At 41.5% G+C, this 20,172-nt stretch overlaps 1 protein-coding gene across 1 annotated transcript in view; it reads left to right on the top strand.

Annotated features, from left to right (window-relative positions):
* Positions 1–625: 625 nt before the first annotated feature.
* LOC126416979 (odorant receptor Or2-like) overlaps positions 626–20,172 on the top strand; it is a 62,297-nt gene continuing 42,750 nt past the window's right edge. Inside the window, exons 1-2 of the mRNA XM_050084864.1 lie at positions 626–961; positions 14,800–15,320. Of these exons, the coding sequence (XP_049940821.1) occupies positions 626–961; positions 14,800–15,320 (857 nt within the window). The remainder of the gene's footprint in view (positions 962–14,799; positions 15,321–20,172) is intronic.

Genomic DNA, 20,172 nt, shown 5'->3' on the forward strand with positions numbered 1-20,172 from the left:
TATGTAGCCGCTCAATGGCTGCCTTCCGTATCGCGAAACAAAACAGTGTGTGACCCATAAAATACGTCCTTCCTCCTCGGCCGTACTATCGCGTCTCTTTCGATCCTTTTTTATTTTCATAGACATTAAATAAAGATGCCACTTTTAAATTATCACTGTACATCAGTTGTTTCAAGAACATTAAGTGTATCTTTCATACTAAGTATGTTCATAAAATATGTAAACTACGGTTTACAACCGATAAAAAATGCTCAACTTTGGACGATGGATATACAGAGGACAGTTTCAGAAGTGATCAAATTATTCTTATTTTAGTCTTAGGTTTATCACTACGGATCACAATGCGATCCCAATTACTTTATTGAGCTTCAAGGTACACAATTAATTAAGAGCTTAAAGGTTCAGGTTTTTCTATTCACTGCTCATGAGAGTACCTATCTTTTTTATAACACACACGCACACTTTACAAGATGACGTTATTCAAAGTTCTCGAGTTTACAGCTGAAAGGGTTCGTCAAAACGTCACTCCTTTTCGAACAACACAGCCAGCTAAATCAAGAGAACTTTGTGAAACGGTACCTTCAGACACAATTCATTTTGCACAGGGGAAAACATTGACGTCGTGATGTTGTTGGCTTCATTGCGGCGGCCTCTAGCTGCAGCTGCAGAAGATGTCAGCGACCTGGACTACGTTCTGAAGATTCTGCACTGGTCGGGCACGATGCGCAACCCGCACGCTGGTCCCTGGGCCAGTCGAGTCTACTACCTGATCAACGCGTTGTCGATGGTGGCGCTGCTGCTGTTCAACTGCTCCCAGGCTGTCCTGCTTTGGCGCGACGGAGCGACAGACCTCGAGAGGTTCACCCTTACGCTGTCCGTCTTCAACACGACAGCCTTCTTCACGATCCGCCTCGGGCACATTGCGCTACGGGAGCCCAAGTTCCACAGGCTTGCTCTGCAGGTTAGTAAAGAGGCGTAGTTTTCATTAGTCAGCCGCTCCCCAGTGTTGCTGATGCACGGAAACATATGGAGACGACTACACTATGTACAGTACTGGCCATTGAAATTGCTACACCACGAAGATGACGTGCTACAGATGGGAAATTTAACTGACAGGAAGAAGATGCTGTGATATGCAAATGATAATCTTTTCAAAGCATTCACAAGAGGTTGGCGCCGGTGGCGACACCTACAACGTGCTGACATGAGCAAAGTTTCCAACCCATTTCTCATACACAAACAGCAGTTGAACGGCGTTGCCTGGTGAAACGTTGCTGTGATGCCTCGTGTAAGAAGGAGAAATGAGTACCATCAGGTTTCCGACTTTGATAAAGGACGAATTGTAGCCTATCGCGATTGCGGTTTATCGCGACATTTCTGCTCGCGTTGGTCGATATCCAATGACTGTTAGCAGAATATGGAATCGGTGGGTTCAGGAGGGTAATACGGAACGCCGTGCTGGATCCCAACGGCTTCGTATCACTAGCAGTCGAGATGACAGGCATCTTATCCACATGGCTGTAACGGATCGTGCAGCCACGTCTCGATCCCTGAGTCAACAGATGGGGACGTTTGCAAGACAACAACCATCTGCACGAAAAGTTCGACGACGTTTGCAGCAGCATGGACTATCAACTCGGAGACCATGGCTGCGGTTACCCTTGACGCTGCATCACAGACAGGAGCACCTGCGTTGGTGTACTCAACGACGAACCTGGGTGCACGAATCGCAAAACGTAATTTTTTTTGGATGAATCCAGGTTCTGTTTACAGCATCATGATGGTCGCATCCGTGTTTGGCGACATCGGAGTGAACGCACGTTGGAAGCGTATATTCGTCATCACCATACTGACGTATCGCCCAGCGTGATGGCATGGGGTGCCATTGGTTACACGCTTCGGCCACCTTTTGTTCGCATTGACGGCACTTTGAACAGTGGACGTTACATTTCAGATTTGTTAGGACCCGTGGCTCTATCCTTCATACGATCCCTGCGTAGCCCTACATTGTAGCAGGATATTGCAGGACTGCATGTTGCAGGTCCTGTACGGGCCTTTCTGGATGCAGAAAATGTTCGACTGCTGCCCTGGCTACCACATTCTCCAGATCTCTCACCAATTGAAAGAAAACGTGTGGTCAATTGTGGCCTAGCAACTGGCTCGTCACAATACGCCAGTCACTACTCTTGATGAACTGTGGTATCATGTTGAAGCTGCATGGGCAGCTGTACCTGTACACGCCATCCAAGCTCTGTTTGACTCAATGCCCAGGTGTATCATGACCGTTATTACGGCTAGAGGTGTTTGTTCTGGGTACTGATTTCTCAGAATCTATGCATCCGAATTGCGTGAAAATGTAATCACATGTCATTTCTAGTATAATATATTTGGCCAGTAGTGTATCATTCCTGTGCTGTTATCGGCGCGACATTCCTCGAACACCTGTACCACCTTCTTTCAGGTCGCTACCAAACATTCGACAGCACACGAGGCCTACGAAAGACGATGTAGGCCTCAGAACGCCAAAATTATATAAATTACCGTGTGCGTACAGTCAGTTTTATGTCGAACAGACTGGGCGTACTATTGAACAGCGCTATGTAGAACAAGAGATGGTTTCGCCTTCACTAGCGGCGCTTGCTCTAGGAAATGGACAACGTATTGCATTCGAAGAGACATTTGTTATTACAGAGGCTAGTAGTTTCTGGGATAGCTCAATTAAAGAAGCTGCTAAGAAACGAATTTGTGACAACATCATAAATAAATTAGACGGCCTGCATCTAAGCAATGGCCAATGGCCACCCGGCCGGTGGATTTTGAACCACTTGACGTGGCTGGAAGCTCGATAGAATTTAATCACTAAACGAACGTAAGTTGTTCCATCCTTCTCACCCTTTGCAGCAGAGCCCAGCAAAACCATTGCGCAAGATGACTCAAGGAAGAGATTTCGGTCTTGCAACACGGCACAAAGCGTTTAGGAAAACATTGAAATTGTTCCCAGAATGAGATTTTCACTGTGCAGTGGAGTGTGCGCTGATATGAAACTTCCTGGCAGATTAAATTTGTGTGCAGGGCCGAGACTCGAAGTCGGTAACATTACCTTTCGCGGGCAAATGTTCTACCATCTGAGCTACCCAAGCACAGCTTCATTTCTGCCAGTACCTCGTCTCCTAACATCCAAACTTTACAGAAGCTCTCCAGTGAACCTCGCAGAACTAGCACTCCTGAAAGAAAGGATAAGGCGGAGACATGGCTCCTTTCTTTCCGGAGTGCTACTTCTCAAAGGTTCGCAGGAGAGCTTAGAGCTTCTGTAAAGTTTGGAAGGTAAGAGACGAGGTACCGGCAGAAGTGAAGCTATGAGGACGGGGCGTGAGTCATGCTTGGGTAGCTCAGATGTTAGAGCACTTTCCCGCGAAAGGCAAAGGTCCCGATTTCGAGTCTTGGTCTGGCACACAGTTTTAATCTGCCAGGAAGTTTCATTGAAACGGTTCCAACATAAAGTGACAGCAGTGAATGAACTGAAAGAAGTTGTTATTCTAGTGGTCTTGTCCGAGGATTGGTTTGATGCAGCTCTTAATACTACTCTATCCTACACAAGCCTCTTCTTTTCCGAAGAACTACTGCAACCTGCATGATTTTAAAACTGCAGTTGTATTTATCTCTTCATCTCCCCGCACTTCCCTCTAATACGAACTCGTGAAGCCTCTATGAATCAGAACGTGTCCTATCAACCGATCACTTCTATTAATCAAGACGTACCACAAATTTCTTTTCTCCCGAATTCTGTTCGGTACCTTCTCATTAGCTACATGCTCTACCACAGTAATATTCAGCATTCTTCTGTATCTCCACATTCCAAGACTTCTGTTCTCTTCTCTCTGAACTGCTTATCGTCCATGTTTCGCATTCGCACAGGGCTATAATCCAAAAAAATGCCTTGAAAACATAATTTATAACGCTTAAATTTACAACAGATGCTAACAAACTTCTTCTACATCTACATTTACATGCTTACTTTTCAATTTACACTTAAGTGCGTGGCAGAGGTATCATCGAACCATTTTCATATTTCTTCTCTGTCATTCCACTCTCGAATGGCGCGTGGGGAAAAGGAACACCTAAATCTTTCCGTTCAAGTCCTGATTTCTCTTATTTTATTATGATGATCATTTCTCCCTACGTAGGTGTGTGTCAACAAAATATTTTTGCATTCGGAAGAGAAAGTTGGTGATTTAAATTTCGTATATATATCTCGCCGCAAAGAAGACCATGAGTGACACTCTCACCCCTACTGCGCGATAACACGAAACGGGCTGCCCATCTTTGCCTTTTTCGATGTCCTCCGTCCATCCTACCTGATAAGGATCCAACACCGCGCAGTAATATTCCAGCAGAGGACGGACAAGTGTAATGTAGGCTGTCTCTTTAGTGGGTTTATCGCATCTTCTAAGTGTCCTGCCAACAAAGCGCAGTCTTTGTTTCGCCTTCCCCGGAATGTTATCTATGTGGTCTTTCCAATTTGAGTTGCTCGTAATTTTAATTGCTAGATATTTAGTCGAATTGACAGCCCTAAGATGTATGCGATTTATCGTATACCCAAAATTTATCAGATTTCCTTTAGTACCCATGTGGATGACATCGCATGACGGTAAATTACAACGTCATCTGCATACAATCTAAGGGGGCTGTTCAGATTATCACCTAGATCATTTATGTAAATTAGGAAGAGCAGAGGGCCTATGACACTACCTTCCGGAAAGCCAGGTATCGCTTCTGTTCTACTCTATGTATACGAAGATGGTATCTGTCCTTTCGTACAGGCGTGGCAGAGATAAGTCCTTGCAGTAGCACTATCCTCTGTGTCCTCGGTGGCTCAGATGGAGAGAACGCAAGCAGGAGATCCCGTGTTTGAGTCCTGGTCGGGGCACATATTATCAACTGTCCCCGTTGGCTTATATCAACGCTTGTATGCAGCTAAGGGTATTCATTTCATTGTAATGTCTGTTATACTCGATGATTTACCGTCTATCATATTCTGAGAGGAAATCACCAATGCAGTCACACAACTGAAACGATACCCCACATACACGCAATTTGATTAATAGTCGCTTGTGATGAACGGTATCAGAAGCCTCCTGGAAACAGAGGAATATGGAATCGACCTGAGATCCCTTGTCGACATCACTTCATGGGAATGAAGAGTTAGCTGCGTTGCACAAGAACGATATTTTTTTAATCCGTGTAGGTTATGTACCAATAAGTCATTTTCTTCAAGGTGATTCATAATGTTCGAGTACAGTATATGCTCCAAAATCCTACGGCAAATTGAGGTCAGTGATATGGGCTTGTAATTCAATGGGTTACTCCTATTTCCTTTCTTGAATGTTGGTGTGACCTGTGCTACTTTCCAGTCTTTAGGAAAAGATCTTTCGTCAATTGAGCGGTAGTATATGGGTGTTGAGTTTTCTAAGATTTTTTGAGACAATTTTTCACTGTGGAAACACTTTTCTTGCCATTATCAGTCTACATTTTATATTCTCTCCACTTTGGCAAGCATAAGTTATTTTACTGCATAAATAACCAAAGCCATCAACTACATAATTGTCTCGTTCCCTAATCTAGTTCCCTCAGAGTCACCAGTCCATTCCGTTCAACTACACTTCGATGCCCTTTGCTGTCTCTGAGAATTACAAAAACATCGTCAATCTTCGAAGTTTATATTTCTTCTCCATAAGCTTCCTGCGTCAAATATTTCTTTGGTTTCCATTGTTGCCTGCTCGCCATAGGGACGGGTATAATGAAACCTGAATCAGTTACTGCAAATGGTTTACAATTTTTATTGAGAAGAATACCATTCACACACTTTATGTCACCTTCCATGCAAACTAGACCTGGTGCCATATCTCATATCATGTCAACACACAAAACACGAGATTATGGTCAACGAAGAATCTTCGTTCGGTGCTGGAAACACCATGGCTTGACCACAAAATTGGAGTATGGGTACCAATGTCCATACGGCGCAGTAATGGACATTTATTTTTTGAAGAAATCTTGAACAGAAAACTCCATTTTTTAATGACTCACGATTTCATTGGCCAGCTAAACGAATGTGAAATCAACTATTCGTGGTTTCAACGAGATGGCGTTAATATGCATCCAGGTAACAACTTTTGTTTTCTGCGAGAGAATGTGTCATCTTAAAAACCAGTTGTCCCCTCACTCGCTAGACCTTACTCCGTAAGAACTTTTCTTTGAAGAGCAGCGAAAATTCTGGTGTATCGCAATCACCCACACACGCTTTATGACTTAAAAAGTGAAATAACTGTGTTTGTGACAAACATTTGTCAATCACTTTTGCAGAAAGTGTCACCCAATAAAATTAAGTCTGTTCAGATTTGTGTAGCATCCAAAGGACGTCATGTGAATATATGTGGCACTTTACGTTCATTAAGTACTCAATTAAACTTAGATTTTCCCATTGATATTATTTTCTTATCACGCACACAATGAAACTTGAGTTAATAAGCATGGAGAAAGAAAAATTTTTTCTGTTAAATTCCAAATTATAGTATTGCTATAATTCCAACATTATCACCAGAGATGTGAATTATGTGCAATAAATGTATTGGAAATGCAAACACATTCTGCAAAACACTTATATTTTTACTTTGCATCTGAAATACTTTTATCGGAAAGCATTTTATATTTTATTTGGTATACTTAAAATGTAGATATTATATATTTGTAAAATGAAAAATGCTTTCTCGGATTTATTTTTCATTCTCTCACAGTTTTCATTCATTTAGCCATCCATTTGCTTAAATAAAAATAGTTCAACGATAGATACAGATACCGCAAGTACTGATCTCATAAAGAAGTGAAGGAAGGAGGGAGCGAGGACAATGTTACTTTTATTTTTTATAATGAGTTTAGTCACAGGGAACACTAACAGAGTTTACTCAGTGTCACACTGGCAGTTATACGTTTGTGGACTGTCTGCATCTATGGAGTAGTGTACACGAAAAACTGCTCTTCCTTTTCATCGGTTAGATTGTAATCGATAGTTCTTCCGCCCATCGATAATTTCCAGTATTGTTGTAATAACGATGTTTATAGAAGCACTATGCTGCAAGCGTAGATAACGATTTGATTGTGGTGATTGTTTCTTTCCTAAGTGATACCATGTCACTTGTATCAGTTGCAGATGATGAACTCCTTAAGACTCTTACTAAAGGTAAGCAACTGTTATCTGTCCCACCAAAAATTATATGCTGGAAAAAATGTGATAAGAAATTGCTGTACAATACACAGAATACGTAGAGAATGCTAAAAGAGCGTCAAAAACGATCGATTTGAATGCACCACTGCTGATATGCAATTATCGTCCAATATACACTATCGAGGTATAAAGGCTCACGAGACTGATTGTAAAACATTTGAATGTAAAAGTTTAGCTCTGGCTTGCAGGAAGTTTAATGGAACACGCAGGTACGATAAAGTAGCTGAGCTGATTGTAACACTTATTTTGAATTTGATTGTAGGCAGGCAAAAATCGTGAAAACTATTACATAATGTGAAAACAATATGGTGAAATATTTTAAAATATGACGAAAAATTAAGATACAGAAACAAATGAGGGACGTTCAGCTCATATTTAATATATTGAAGTTGTACATGATAATTTTGTTTTTGTTCATGATGATAATGATAATGATTCTGTGTTAAGACTGGGGCTTTTGGAGACATCTGAAGATTCTGAAGACTGCCTAATTAGGAGACGTGCGCCACACGCATTACATTTAACATCATATATAGACATGGATAAGGCCAGATCTCACAGTAATTCACATAAAAATCTTTGACACAGCCATGTCACAGTGTCAGCCATTTTGGAATCTGCGTTGAATGTCCCCTAAAGCCCATAAAGCCCATTTAGAATCAACTGATCCATGTCCAACTGGATAGAATCTATACTGTACTTCTGTTAAAGACCTGCTTACAGTCAAATGAAATTGTAAGGAATCTCAGATTAACATCTTTTTAAAGAAGTAGATATACAATGTATTAATGAATACGTAATCTCTTTCTAACTTACTTCTGATGTCGTTAGAGGTTTAAATGGGGACAAAGATACCTAAACCTACCGTGAATGTCTTCTGCCAGAACTAATGAGAATGCAAACAGTAGTAAGCACCTTGCAAAAAATGGATAACCCTATGGACTGCATTCTGCTGACAGAAGTTATTAAGGAAGTCTTAATAAGCGTTTTTGCAGTCTATAAATTGCAGAAATCTCTATCAAATAATGGCGTATTAGCATCCATATCTTATCCGCTATTAAAAATAAAATGAGTAGCGAAGGCTATCGGAGAATATCCAACTACAAAATACTTGTTTACCGTATTCTGCTCCTGTCGAACGAATATTTTCCTTTTGTTGAATGATAGTGAGGCACATACGTGGAAATTGAAATATGAGAGATCTGAACAATTATTGGTGTTAAAACAATGAAATAAATGGCATGTAAAACGTTTAATAACTGGTGTCATTTTATTTGAATAAAGGTATTTTGAAACTACGTATTTCACATTTTGTACTTAAAAATTTTTATTTAAAACAATTTTGCATTTACATCTGAAATAGAAAAGAAAGCCATGTACTAGCTTTTTTAATTTAAATACTTACAACTATTTTACAGATCTTTGATTATCACAGCAAACACTTAACTGGCACATACAAAGAATAATTTCTCATGTTCCCATATGTATGCTGTAACTACATAGCAAACAATCTCTTTTTCGTTTCATCACGCGCAATAATACTGTAGTGAAAGATATATTAAGTTACCCATGTCTAAGAAACAAAAATAGAGATTTTCAATGACCAGAAGATTATCAACGTATACCACTCTTTCCTTTCATCAGAGCTACAGAAAATAAAATGGGCATCTTGTGGGCAGACATAATATTCAAATAATTTTTGGACCACCCAAGAGAATTAAAGATCAGTTGGGTCCAGTAAAAGACAGCCCTAATCCTGGGATTTGCAAAATTCTCTGCGATTTTGATAGCAGTTATACCCATTACTCAATACGAACCATATCAGAACGCTCCTCAGAACACTGACTGTGCATTAAATATATCGATTGAGACACACTTAGTACTGCCAAATACAGCCTCTTTAACAAACATACGATAATTTGGGATTTGTAAAATTCTCTGCGATTTTGGTAGTAGTTATACCCATTACACAACACGAACCGTTTCAGAACGCTCCTCAGAACACTGACTGTGCACTAAATATCACGATTTAGACACACTCACTATTGCCAAATACAGTCTCTTTAACAAACATACGATTACGGTTGATGAGACGTAAATATCTCATGCATCAACCTACGAAGATTCTATCATCAGAGAAGGCGTTAAAATCAAAACGTGTAAAATACTGGGATTCTATCATCAGACTAGGTGGTGATATGAAAATGTGCAACAGCTAATTCGACTAGGTCAGTGGCTATACACTGTGGTAAATGGAAACCGTGCGCTTGATGTTGAAAGCCAACAAGGGATGAGTTTAGCCATTTACAATGTAATGAAATCAACATGGCTACCAATGTTACTTCATCACAGACATCGACATAGCTTCTGGTAGGACATGGAAATTCCATGATTTCGTGAAGTCTCATTGACACAGTTCGCCCCGCTAAATAATGCAAAAGCCTGTAGATTGCTCATGACAATGACGACGGAAGAAGTCTCTGAAAGCTTAAGTCTGAATAAAACTCTGACGCGAAAAGAACACCATGAAGCATTTATTCAACATACCTACATTCTAAAACCGAACAATGTAAGGTCTATTTCTTCACTAGAGGGATCAGTAGAATAGGTTGTAGGAACAGTAGTACCTGGAGGGTAGTCCACCTAGGAACACATGACGTTTCCAAGTTGGTGTTTCAATGCAGTGACAGATTTTAGCATTATAAGAAGAAAAGTGCGCTAGTGACTATCATAAGCTGTATCCGGCATTGTTAGTTACTTTTGTTATTGGAGATATTGGTTCTTGCTCTACAGGGAACGGTACCAATGCATTCCAAAGAGCCACGCGCGAAAATGCGATTATTTTCGAGGTCATATATCGACTATTATCATAGAGATTAGGGATCAAGTGACTTCGATATCCCTTGGGCTATCGATCTTTTACATACCTCTAGAACTAACGGGCTTACCTAAGCTATCCCACAGTACAGGGCCAAAATTCAAACATTATACACTTCCTCCAGCCTAGGAAATTTTAGCAAATTGGTTGGTTCTTTTTATAGTATCTCTTCTCCGGTCCTGAGTTAATCATTAAGAATATTAAATAACGGAAATGATGAGAGCAGCAATGTGATAAGGCAAGACGAGACGTTCTAACAACGAAAATACAGTGAACATAAATTTTACATTTTAATATCGGCGTAGCTGGTTTTCGTGGTCATACTTTAAAAGGGTGATCCTAGACCGTATAACGGTAATAAAGATTTGAATCGCCTATGCTGGAAAGCAAAAATTACGTACAACAAACTGTAATCGGACTTGGTAAACCATGAAAAGACAATGAAAGCAGAGTCTGTGATCGATCACTGCATAAGACTTCCACATGGCCTCCTCTCAAACGGATACTGAAGCAGATAAATACAGGTTAGGACAAAGTAGATACAACGACTTATTTTAAATAAGAACATTCCAGAGAGTAACTGATGTGCAGACATCATGTCAAAGCGCGCGTCTACATAGGAAGCTAAGACAGAACAGAGTGAGGGAGACGAGATCCCTCGCTAAAGAAACTAAAATCATTTACTTCAACATATTAGTTCACATTTCAGGAGGTACAGATTACGTTTTCATAACTATACGTCGCATCGTTCTATCTTGTGGAGCGAAAGGATGCCCAATAAATTTAGAAAAGGAAGTATTACATTTTGCATTGATCGAGGGCGGACTTAGGTGGCTTATAAAAGCCATTATTTGATGGGCTGTTCCCGAGAAAACCCAGAAAAACCATGGTTTTGGGTACGAAACGTACCAGTTGAAGGACAGCCGCTTCTATAATTTATATTCATGGCAGATCGTGGAAATTTTTCCCGTTTATTTCTGAGATGATATTCTCTAGGAACTTCGAGACTTTGTTCAAGATCACCATCCTTTAGCAGGATCCAGAGATTCAACGTTGCCGAAATATTGCGCGTAAAATATACAAGTAAAATCCCGTTTGAAGCGTAGATATGGTTTCCACTGTAGTACTTAACAAATGGCAACGATTCTAGGATACTCGCAAGGGTTTTGAGGTTACCAAATAATGTTTTTAGTCAGCATTTTTTAACCAGTAAAGCTTTACGACGCATTGTCTCTGTATAACGGACTTCACACCTACAAAATGAGCCCAAAGTGGTACTGCAGTTACAAAAAGTGGGCTAAGAGGCTCTTAACATGCCTGAAAAGAACATAAGAGACGAAAAAAAGTTATGTAAAACTGTGAAGGCTGAAATTCAGTGAAATATATCTAATAACGTTTTTACTCTTTTACACAAATAATACGCCGGGCATTTTCGATGAATTGTGAACGATGATCTGAGTATCCCAAAAATATATAAAGCAAACGATTTCGTGTTAAACTTACACTATGTGTACTTACTTTCTGTTTATAGTGTCAATATACATAAATGTGTCGAAGTATATAAATAAATGGCAAAACATTCACTGACTTATAGAAATCTTTTATACTGGTGAACATCAATAAAACCGACAACCTGCAGGGGCAGTTTCCTGACTGGAAATGGAGGAAAAAAGGTCCTATGACATCTGTCCGGAAATGACTCGTAGCCACGGTAGATGGCTCTGACGATCGAAAGTTCCTCTGATCACGTACGGTATCTGTAACCCACAGGATCACTATTACGCAGATTGATGATTCCAGTTCTGGCTAAGCTTGCTTCGTCGGTGAAAAGGACTCATGACAGATACTCCATAATCGAGATCGTATGGTGCAAAACCCATCGACAAAATCCATCCCGTATGTGGAAGGACTTTGCTGATCATCCGTAGTCTTGTTCGTAGATTCACATAATCGTACTTTGGCTTACATCACATCAGCAGCGCACTAGCCTGGAGCTTGTACTAGGGTTCGTCTAAATATCCTGTCTTGATATCCTCCAAATCTGGTGTAATCACAGGCCGCCTTGTCCCTGCACCTTCGTTTGTCTGAAAGGAACGATGATCACTCAAACGCCCAATAAGGGCTTCAAATATTGTGTCATGTGTTTGGTGTCTATAAGGGTAACTGTTTTGTTAAAACTGTGCTGCCCCTCGACAAGTTTCAATCTGCTTGGCCGTACACAAACACCATCTCGGCATGAATACCGGATCATTCTGCTGTTTCCAGTACGCTCCGTCAGTCACGCAGTCTGCCACACAAATAGAACACGCAGCACGAGGTCAGAGGAACTGTCGTTTGTCAGCGCGATCTGTATTAGCAACGATGCATTTCCAGATAAATTTTCACAACACTTTTTTTCCTCTATTTCCAGTCAAGGTTTCGTCCCTGCAGTTTGCGGTTTTATTAATGTTAACCCTATATAAGCAACAGACCCTGCTGTAGCAGAAAAAGGAAGGGAAACAGTGGGAAGGTGAATACGTTTCTCCTTTAAAAAATTGACTTGAAAGGAGGGAAACGGCTACCTGAATTCTCATTTCACCGTCTTCACCAAATATTTTGGCATGGAAATACATTGTCGATTTTATGTACTGAAAGAGAGTAGAAGAGAGACATTGACGGTGGAAGTGAGGGAGGAGATGGAAGAGAGGGAGGAGACAGTGTCAGTGGAAGAGAAAGAGAGAGGAGAGAGCGACGGTGGGATAGAGAAAGCGGCAGTGAAAGAGAAATAGATTGATGTGGAGAATAGCCAAGGGGGCTAAAGAGAGAGGAAATACTAATGATCACTGAGACAGTGGCAGTAAAACAGAAAGAGAGAAGGATGGAGATAGAAACAGCGGGAACAAAAGACAGAGGAGACAGTGGAAATGAAAAATAGAGTGGAGGCCTGGCTTGAGAGGTCTGGATACTCTCAAATCGGCTAACTTCAAGTTCCTTCGGTATAGTCTTGTTAAGCATGTTAAAAAAATATTCACACTCGTCACACCGCATACAATGGAGTCTATTAGATTACAAAAACCGTATTCCTGCTCTCAGTGACGAACTATAATTAAGTTGCCTGGCCTCGCTCCATCTGCGCAAAAAGGGAGGCAAGACAATGCACAGAGAGTAATGAAAATTTTTGCCCTACTTTTTATAAGTGGCAAATCTGTTTAATATTCATATGTCGATATGCCATGTTGCTTCGTTGCAGGCAGAATAGAAGAACAGAAACGCAACAATCTTACTCTCAATTTGTAGTATGTTTTCCGATATTGTTTATCTGTATTGTAACATCTTCGATGAAGATAGCGAAAGTCTGGTGATGGACTTTTAAGCAAAAGCCAGATAACGAAATAAATTAATACCGTGGAACATCCTCAAGTTTGTGCCTTAAAACTTTTATTACGAAGTTGTTCTTTAAAGAAGCGAGAGAAGAAACAAAAACATGCATTCTAATGTCTCTGGGCACTATACGACTTAACTTCTGAGGTCATCAGTCGCCAAGAACTTAGAACTAATTGAACCTAACTAACCTAATGACATGAGACATATCCATGCCCGAGGCAGGATTCGAACCTGCGACCGTAGCGGTCGTTCGGTTCCAGACTGTATCGCCTAGAACCGCACGGCCACTCCGGCTGGCGACAGAAGAAACAATTACAATACCATGACAAGAACCTATTTCAGTTAAACGTTCAAATGTTATGTGTTAGTACAATCATAATAGTTAAAAATGTTATGTAAATTGGCCACTTTCGGCAGCATCATTATTTTTCTGTGTTATTTGCTCTTGTTAGCTCCTAATACGCCACATTTTCTTAGTTCAGTGGACAAAATGTGTACGTAACGGTGCGTTAGTTGTAAGCATGTCGGGAAACGGTGACTAACCACTGACAGTTCTTTTTTTCTTTCTTTCACTGGTGCCATGTCCCGCACTGACGCAGGGTCGGCATTGTTAGGAACGGATTTGGCAAGGTTACTGGAAAGGGGTGGCTGGATGCCCTTCCTGCCGCCACCTCGTACCCCCCGGGACTGAATTAGTGTACCCCTACTGTCTGCGTCGAATGTAAGTAATGGAATAGCGCTAGCGTGTTCAGATGTCTGCGAGTCCTGTAACTGAGGCGGAACGTGGGCACCAGTCCGGTATTTACCTAGCGGGCTGTAGAAAACCGCCTATAAACCACATCCAGGCTGGCCGGCTCACCGGCACTTGTCGTTAATCCGCCGGGCGGATTCGATCCGGGGCCGGCGCGCCTACCCGAGTCCAGAAAGCAGCGCGTTAGCGCTCTCGGCTACCCTGGCTGGATACTGTAACCACTGACAGTATTTACATTTAGATTCCTGTCATCTATGCGATCAGATACTTCAACATAACTTTGAACAATCGACTAACACACTTTTTAATCCTTCTTCTGTTACTAGACAGTGGCACAGGTTACCAAAAACTGGTACGTACAGCACATCCATGCCTCATTACTTGACATAAATCGATCTTTTGTTGATTGCTTAACCCTCCTTTCCGAGTGGAAATAAATGAAATATTCTGTGATTGTTTACGGTAACTTGTAGTTTCAAAGGAAATAGTATTTGGTTTTATAACTTGCTGTTTCAACATTCTGAGAAATACCGTGTACGTGTGGTGACGGCGCCTGACTGTTCCAAGGTGCGGCGCGACTTTGACCAGTTCCTGAGCGCGGACGACTTGCGGCTGCTTCGCCTCAGGAACCGCTCCATGCGCCGCGTGCTGTCGGCTTACCAGTGGTCGCTGGTGGTCACCGCCTTCGTGTACTCCACAGTCCCCGTCAACGCCAACGGTCTGCCGTTCGTCATGGCGCTGCCGTACGACGTCACACAGCCGCTCGCCTTCGCTGCCACTTGGCTGTTCGGCGTCTACATCGTCTTCTGCGTGCACATAGGGACCATGGCTGCCGACTCCTTCAGCGTCACCCTAATCCTTCAGCTGCACAACCAGCTGGATGTGCTAGGCAGAAACCTTCGCAGCCTAAACGTCAGCCTCTCACAGTCGAAATTTTCTTCGTCTCAGACTTATTCTATGAAAAATAAGCAGCATTTAGAACATGTAAACCACGACATTCACTGTCGACTCCAACAGAGCGTCCTTCGTCATCAAGCTATCATAAGGTATGAATTGATAAATATGTACTACAAGTAGCAACCCAAAACAAATAAAAGCATTTAGAACATGTAAACCACGACATTCACTGTCGACTCCAACAGAGCGTCCTTCGTCATCAAGCTATCATAAGGTATGAATTGATAAATATGTACTACAAGTAGCAACCCAAAACAAATAAATTTAGTTTTGGACAAACAGAATTTGTGCATTTTCTGCTTATGGCGGTGGAAGTTTTATTCTACTGTTAAAATTTCGGCACTACGTCAATGTCAAGAGCAAATATTCCATGCACTGTCAAGACGCAGATATAACTTAGAAGAAATGATACTGTTATTGGGTTGTGTCCAACACTATAGCTGGACTGGCTCAAATTTAGACATTTTTTTACTTGTGTTTGTGACAGAGTTCTTTGTTTCCATTGAATAGTAGTACCTTCAGTCAAAAGAATGTTATGCGGCTAAAACAGAAATTAATGAATTTCTTGGCTGCTTACATGTCTTCGGAGTTTGATTTATTGCATCTAAGCTCCAGCTATATCCAGATCTCCATATACTAAACATAATTATGAACTACTAATCAGCATCCTGTTTCTTTAGGCAAATATCGAGGAGTTGTCTCATACGTTAATCAAAGTGACAAGTTCAAATACTTGCTTAGATCAACAACATGTAGTCTGGGGTTGTGATTTTCTAACAGCATAAATCTCATTTACAACAGTGTATAGAGCCTCACAGATCAGTTTAAAATATTTCTAGAAGAAAATTAAGCCATCAGCCTAGAAGATAAATGAAAGAAATTAGTAGGTTGATGGAGATTTTGATATAAATTTTGCGAAATACTGAGATAAAAGAAACATTTTGGTAATCGTACCTATAACCAGATTTCTGTCGTTTATTTTCCCACAGGAATACAAAAGTTAAATGGATCTGAGCGCTATGGGACTTAACATCTGAGGTCATCGAACCCCTAGAACTTAGAACTTCTTAAACCTAAATAACCTAATCACATCACACACATCCATGCCCGAGGCAGGATTCCAACCTGCAACCGTAGCGGTCGAGCGGTTCCAGACTGAAGCGCCTAGAACCGCTCGGCCACAACGGCCGCCAATCGCACAGGAAAACTGAAGACTAATACACAATGTATGTGTATATACATACTTAATCAAGAGTTTAAATGTTTACCCAGTCGTGAAAGGCCTCTCTGATTATGATTCACAACTACCCATCTGTAGTAACATGTTAACCACAATGAAGTAGTATAATCGGAAATAGAGGTGTTAACTAACAGTCAACCGAAAGTTTCAAGTAAGCCCTCAGTAAACTGTAATGTGGTAGGTGTCAACGCCAAACTATTGTATTTCCAGACGTATTTATATCAACGTTTAGAAACTCCTCTCCCACAAGAAAAAAGTTGTGGTCGTGGACAGCAAAACGAATAAACATATTATGTGCAAGGACGAGAAAAGTGTGTGAAACAGATGAGACAGGCAGAGAGGTAGGTTTTATTTCAAACTGCGTGGATTATTTTGATGTCTTAAGAAAGTCAAGTGTACGAAACCTGTTCTTAAATAATTCAGTTAACAATACTTGACTCTATATGGGCAATATTAAACAGAAAACAAGAACTAGAAGTTTAGTCAAGCAATATGAGTAGATAGTTGTTAACGAGAAAAACCAAATTGTAAGAAATGGCAGCCAGGAGCTGCTGTGGACAGTCCGAGACCTAAACTAACAGGACACGCGAAGGATTAAGAGCCAATGTTTCATACCTACACTAAATAAAACTACTGCATTTTCGGTTTTCAAATAACACAATGTATTGAGTCATAAAAACTGTGTGTCACTGACATAGGATTTATTTCCAGACAAGATGAAATACAGTTTCCTCAGATATATTTACAAGAAAAGTAGTTAGGCAAACACTAATAGTTACTAGACTTCACTCTTACCTCCTCCACGAAGATACAGGGAAAAATTATGTACAGAACAACAGTAACACTCTTGCCAGAAAATAAAACTCTCAGTCAGTCTTAATTTTGAATTAGAAAGGGTATCGCCATAGAAGGTCCGGTTTTTCATATCAAAATCACATTATAGAAAAAAGAAACATAAAATATTGACGATTAGTATTTTTTGTGACTTGTCAAAAGCATTTGATTGCGAAGTTACCATTATTCTCCTAGAAAATTTCAAATATTGTTGTATCAGACATTTTGCTGGTTACTAGTTCCGCATCATAACAAGTGATCCTCGATACCACCCATGAAATAGGTTAATGCATTGACGAAAAATGATCGCAGAAGGAGCTGTGCACCGTAAAAGAAAGTTTATAAGCGTATTTGTATATCTGAATTCAAATTTCGCACCAGTCGCGTAAGAGAGGCGCCAATGGCACGACTATAGGGATGAAAACCATGTTCGCTTTGAATTCACGCCGTAACGATCGTGAAATTCAATACTGGACATAGTCACTAGATGTTAGCCAAGAATGCCTTTGATGTGACAAAGACGCCATAATCAACACTTCACTGTGTTTGAACGAGGTCATGTAATAGGGCTCCAGGAACTGGATGTCCCTTCTGCGAGACTGCAGAAAGACCTGGCAGGAATGCAACTACTGTACATGATTGCTCGCAGCGGTCGTCACGAGAATGTACGGTCGTAAGACACAAGAACTGCGGACGGCCGCGTGGCACTACCGAAACCTTATTTATGTCATTTCATTGTAGCCATTTTTGTTACTGTTTTTGTGGAATAAACAAAAAGACGGAGTTCATCGTGTTCGGCGCATGGATATGGCGCATCGTACTATCTGTGGTCTGGTGTTTCGACTTGTCCTGTAGCCACTCATGAACAACGTTTCAGGGTGTGTTTATCAACACGACAATGTTCCCTCACACATCACTGTTGCAATCCAGCATGCTGTACAGAATGTCGTAATGTGGCCTTGTCTTGCTCGATCACCAGTCTGTCTCCAACAAATCACATAGGAAACCTGCGCTACTCCAGCATCATGCACAAACAGCATTAACCGTCCCTGTATTGAGCAACGTAGTGCAGCAGAGAGGGAACTCCATCCCACAAGCTGACATCCGGCGCCTATGCCACATAATGCATTCACGTTTGTGTGCTTGTATTCGACATTCCCTCGGTTTCACCTGTAATTCGTGTACCAGCTTTTCACATTTGCAATGACTCACCTGGCGCGTACATTAACCAGTGATCTTACAATATTAATCACTTAAATATGTTACATAGACAAAAGTACTAACAAAATTTCATTCAATCTTTCTTTCTTTCGCTTACGCCATGGTTCCGCAGCGATGGCAGGGTCGGCGAGGTTACAACGGATTTGGCAATGTTAGGTTTAGGGGTGGCCGGATGCCCTTGCTGCCGCCACCCCGTACCCCCCCCAGCATGGAATCAGTGTAACCCAACTGTCTGCTTCTAGTGTAAATTGTGAAATAGTGAGGACGTATTTCAAACGTCTGCGGCGCGTGTAACTGAGGCGGAACTTGGGGATCAGCCCGGTATTCACCTAGCGGGATGTGGAAAACCGTTTAAAAACCACATCAAGGCAGGCCGGCACACTGGCCCTCGTCGTTAATCCGCCGGGCGGAGTCCAGGAAGCAGCGCGTTAGCGCTCTCGTCTACCATGGCGGGTCTATTAACGAAATTTCATTATTCTACGCTAATTATTTTTTGGTGTTACGATTTCTTTCCGTCAGTGTAACTAATTAGCTAACTGATGCATGACCTCAGCATCGGACCCTTGTAGCTGCGATTTAATTCGGATCGAAATACTCAACGAGAATTCCTCACCCGTGTCTCCCGGGAATTAATGAATACCTTACTCCACCTTTATAAACAGACACACACACACGCAGACACAATCACACCCACGAACAGTCGTGCGTACAAACAGGTCTAACGTATCCGCTGCAATACATTCTGGTGCCATATTAGGTGCTTGCCGGTCACCTAGCTATTCATCTCTTGTCCTGAGTTTGAGGTTCTTGTGAGCGACTAGAGCTCTGTCGCTGTAGATGGCACTCTCTTGCAGGCTGCAATGTTCATAAATTGGTACTGTGGCTAATTTTAGCCCAAGAGATATTGACAAGATGTCGGTGAACTGTAGATTTAGACTTTCAAAATCTTTTCTTGAATAATTTACTATATTCACTAGCAGTTCATCAAGAACATTAACACACTAGATGAGCGTGGAAGTAGTTGCCAAAGAGTAACTGATAGAAACAAATTAAATTCTTTAAGAAAAGATTTTGAAAGTCTAAACTACGGTTCATTAATGGTAGCAGAGCGTGGTTTCGATCCACGGACCTCTGGGTTATGGGCCCAGCACGCTTCCACTTTTTTTTTGTTTAATGAACGACAGACAGACATTAAACGCCTCTCCAACGCGGACGAGAGACAGACCCAGACTAACTTGGCTGACCAACTGACCAGACTCGCCCAGCACTGACAGCCTGCCCCCAGACTAACTCCGACTGACAGACTCAGATTGACTGACTGACACCTGACGAGCTCTTAGCGCCCCTTAAATGCACGTGAACAGGAAACTTTTCCGCTTTCCCACCAGAGGGAGACACCAAAGCTGCGATTGCCACAGCGGCGCCACCGCCAGCAACGGAGGGCGACTGCTTCACACTACGCGCTGCGGCGCGATTTTCAAAACAGCAATTTTTACCACGGCTCTGTCGGCATTTGTATATCGGGTCGCTCATCGGCCTCATGTTCTCAGTCCGGTCAGCGTGTTTCATCGTCTTAGTGTAGACAGCCGCGTCTATCTTTGCTCTACAAAAACATAAAACGGAGACAGTTGTCCGTATTCGCATGG

The sequence above is a fragment of the Schistocerca serialis genome, chromosome 8 (assembly GCF_023864345.2).
Source record: "Schistocerca serialis cubense isolate TAMUIC-IGC-003099 chromosome 8, iqSchSeri2.2, whole genome shotgun sequence".
NCBI classification, from domain to species: domain Eukaryota; kingdom Metazoa; phylum Arthropoda; class Insecta; order Orthoptera; family Acrididae; genus Schistocerca; species Schistocerca serialis.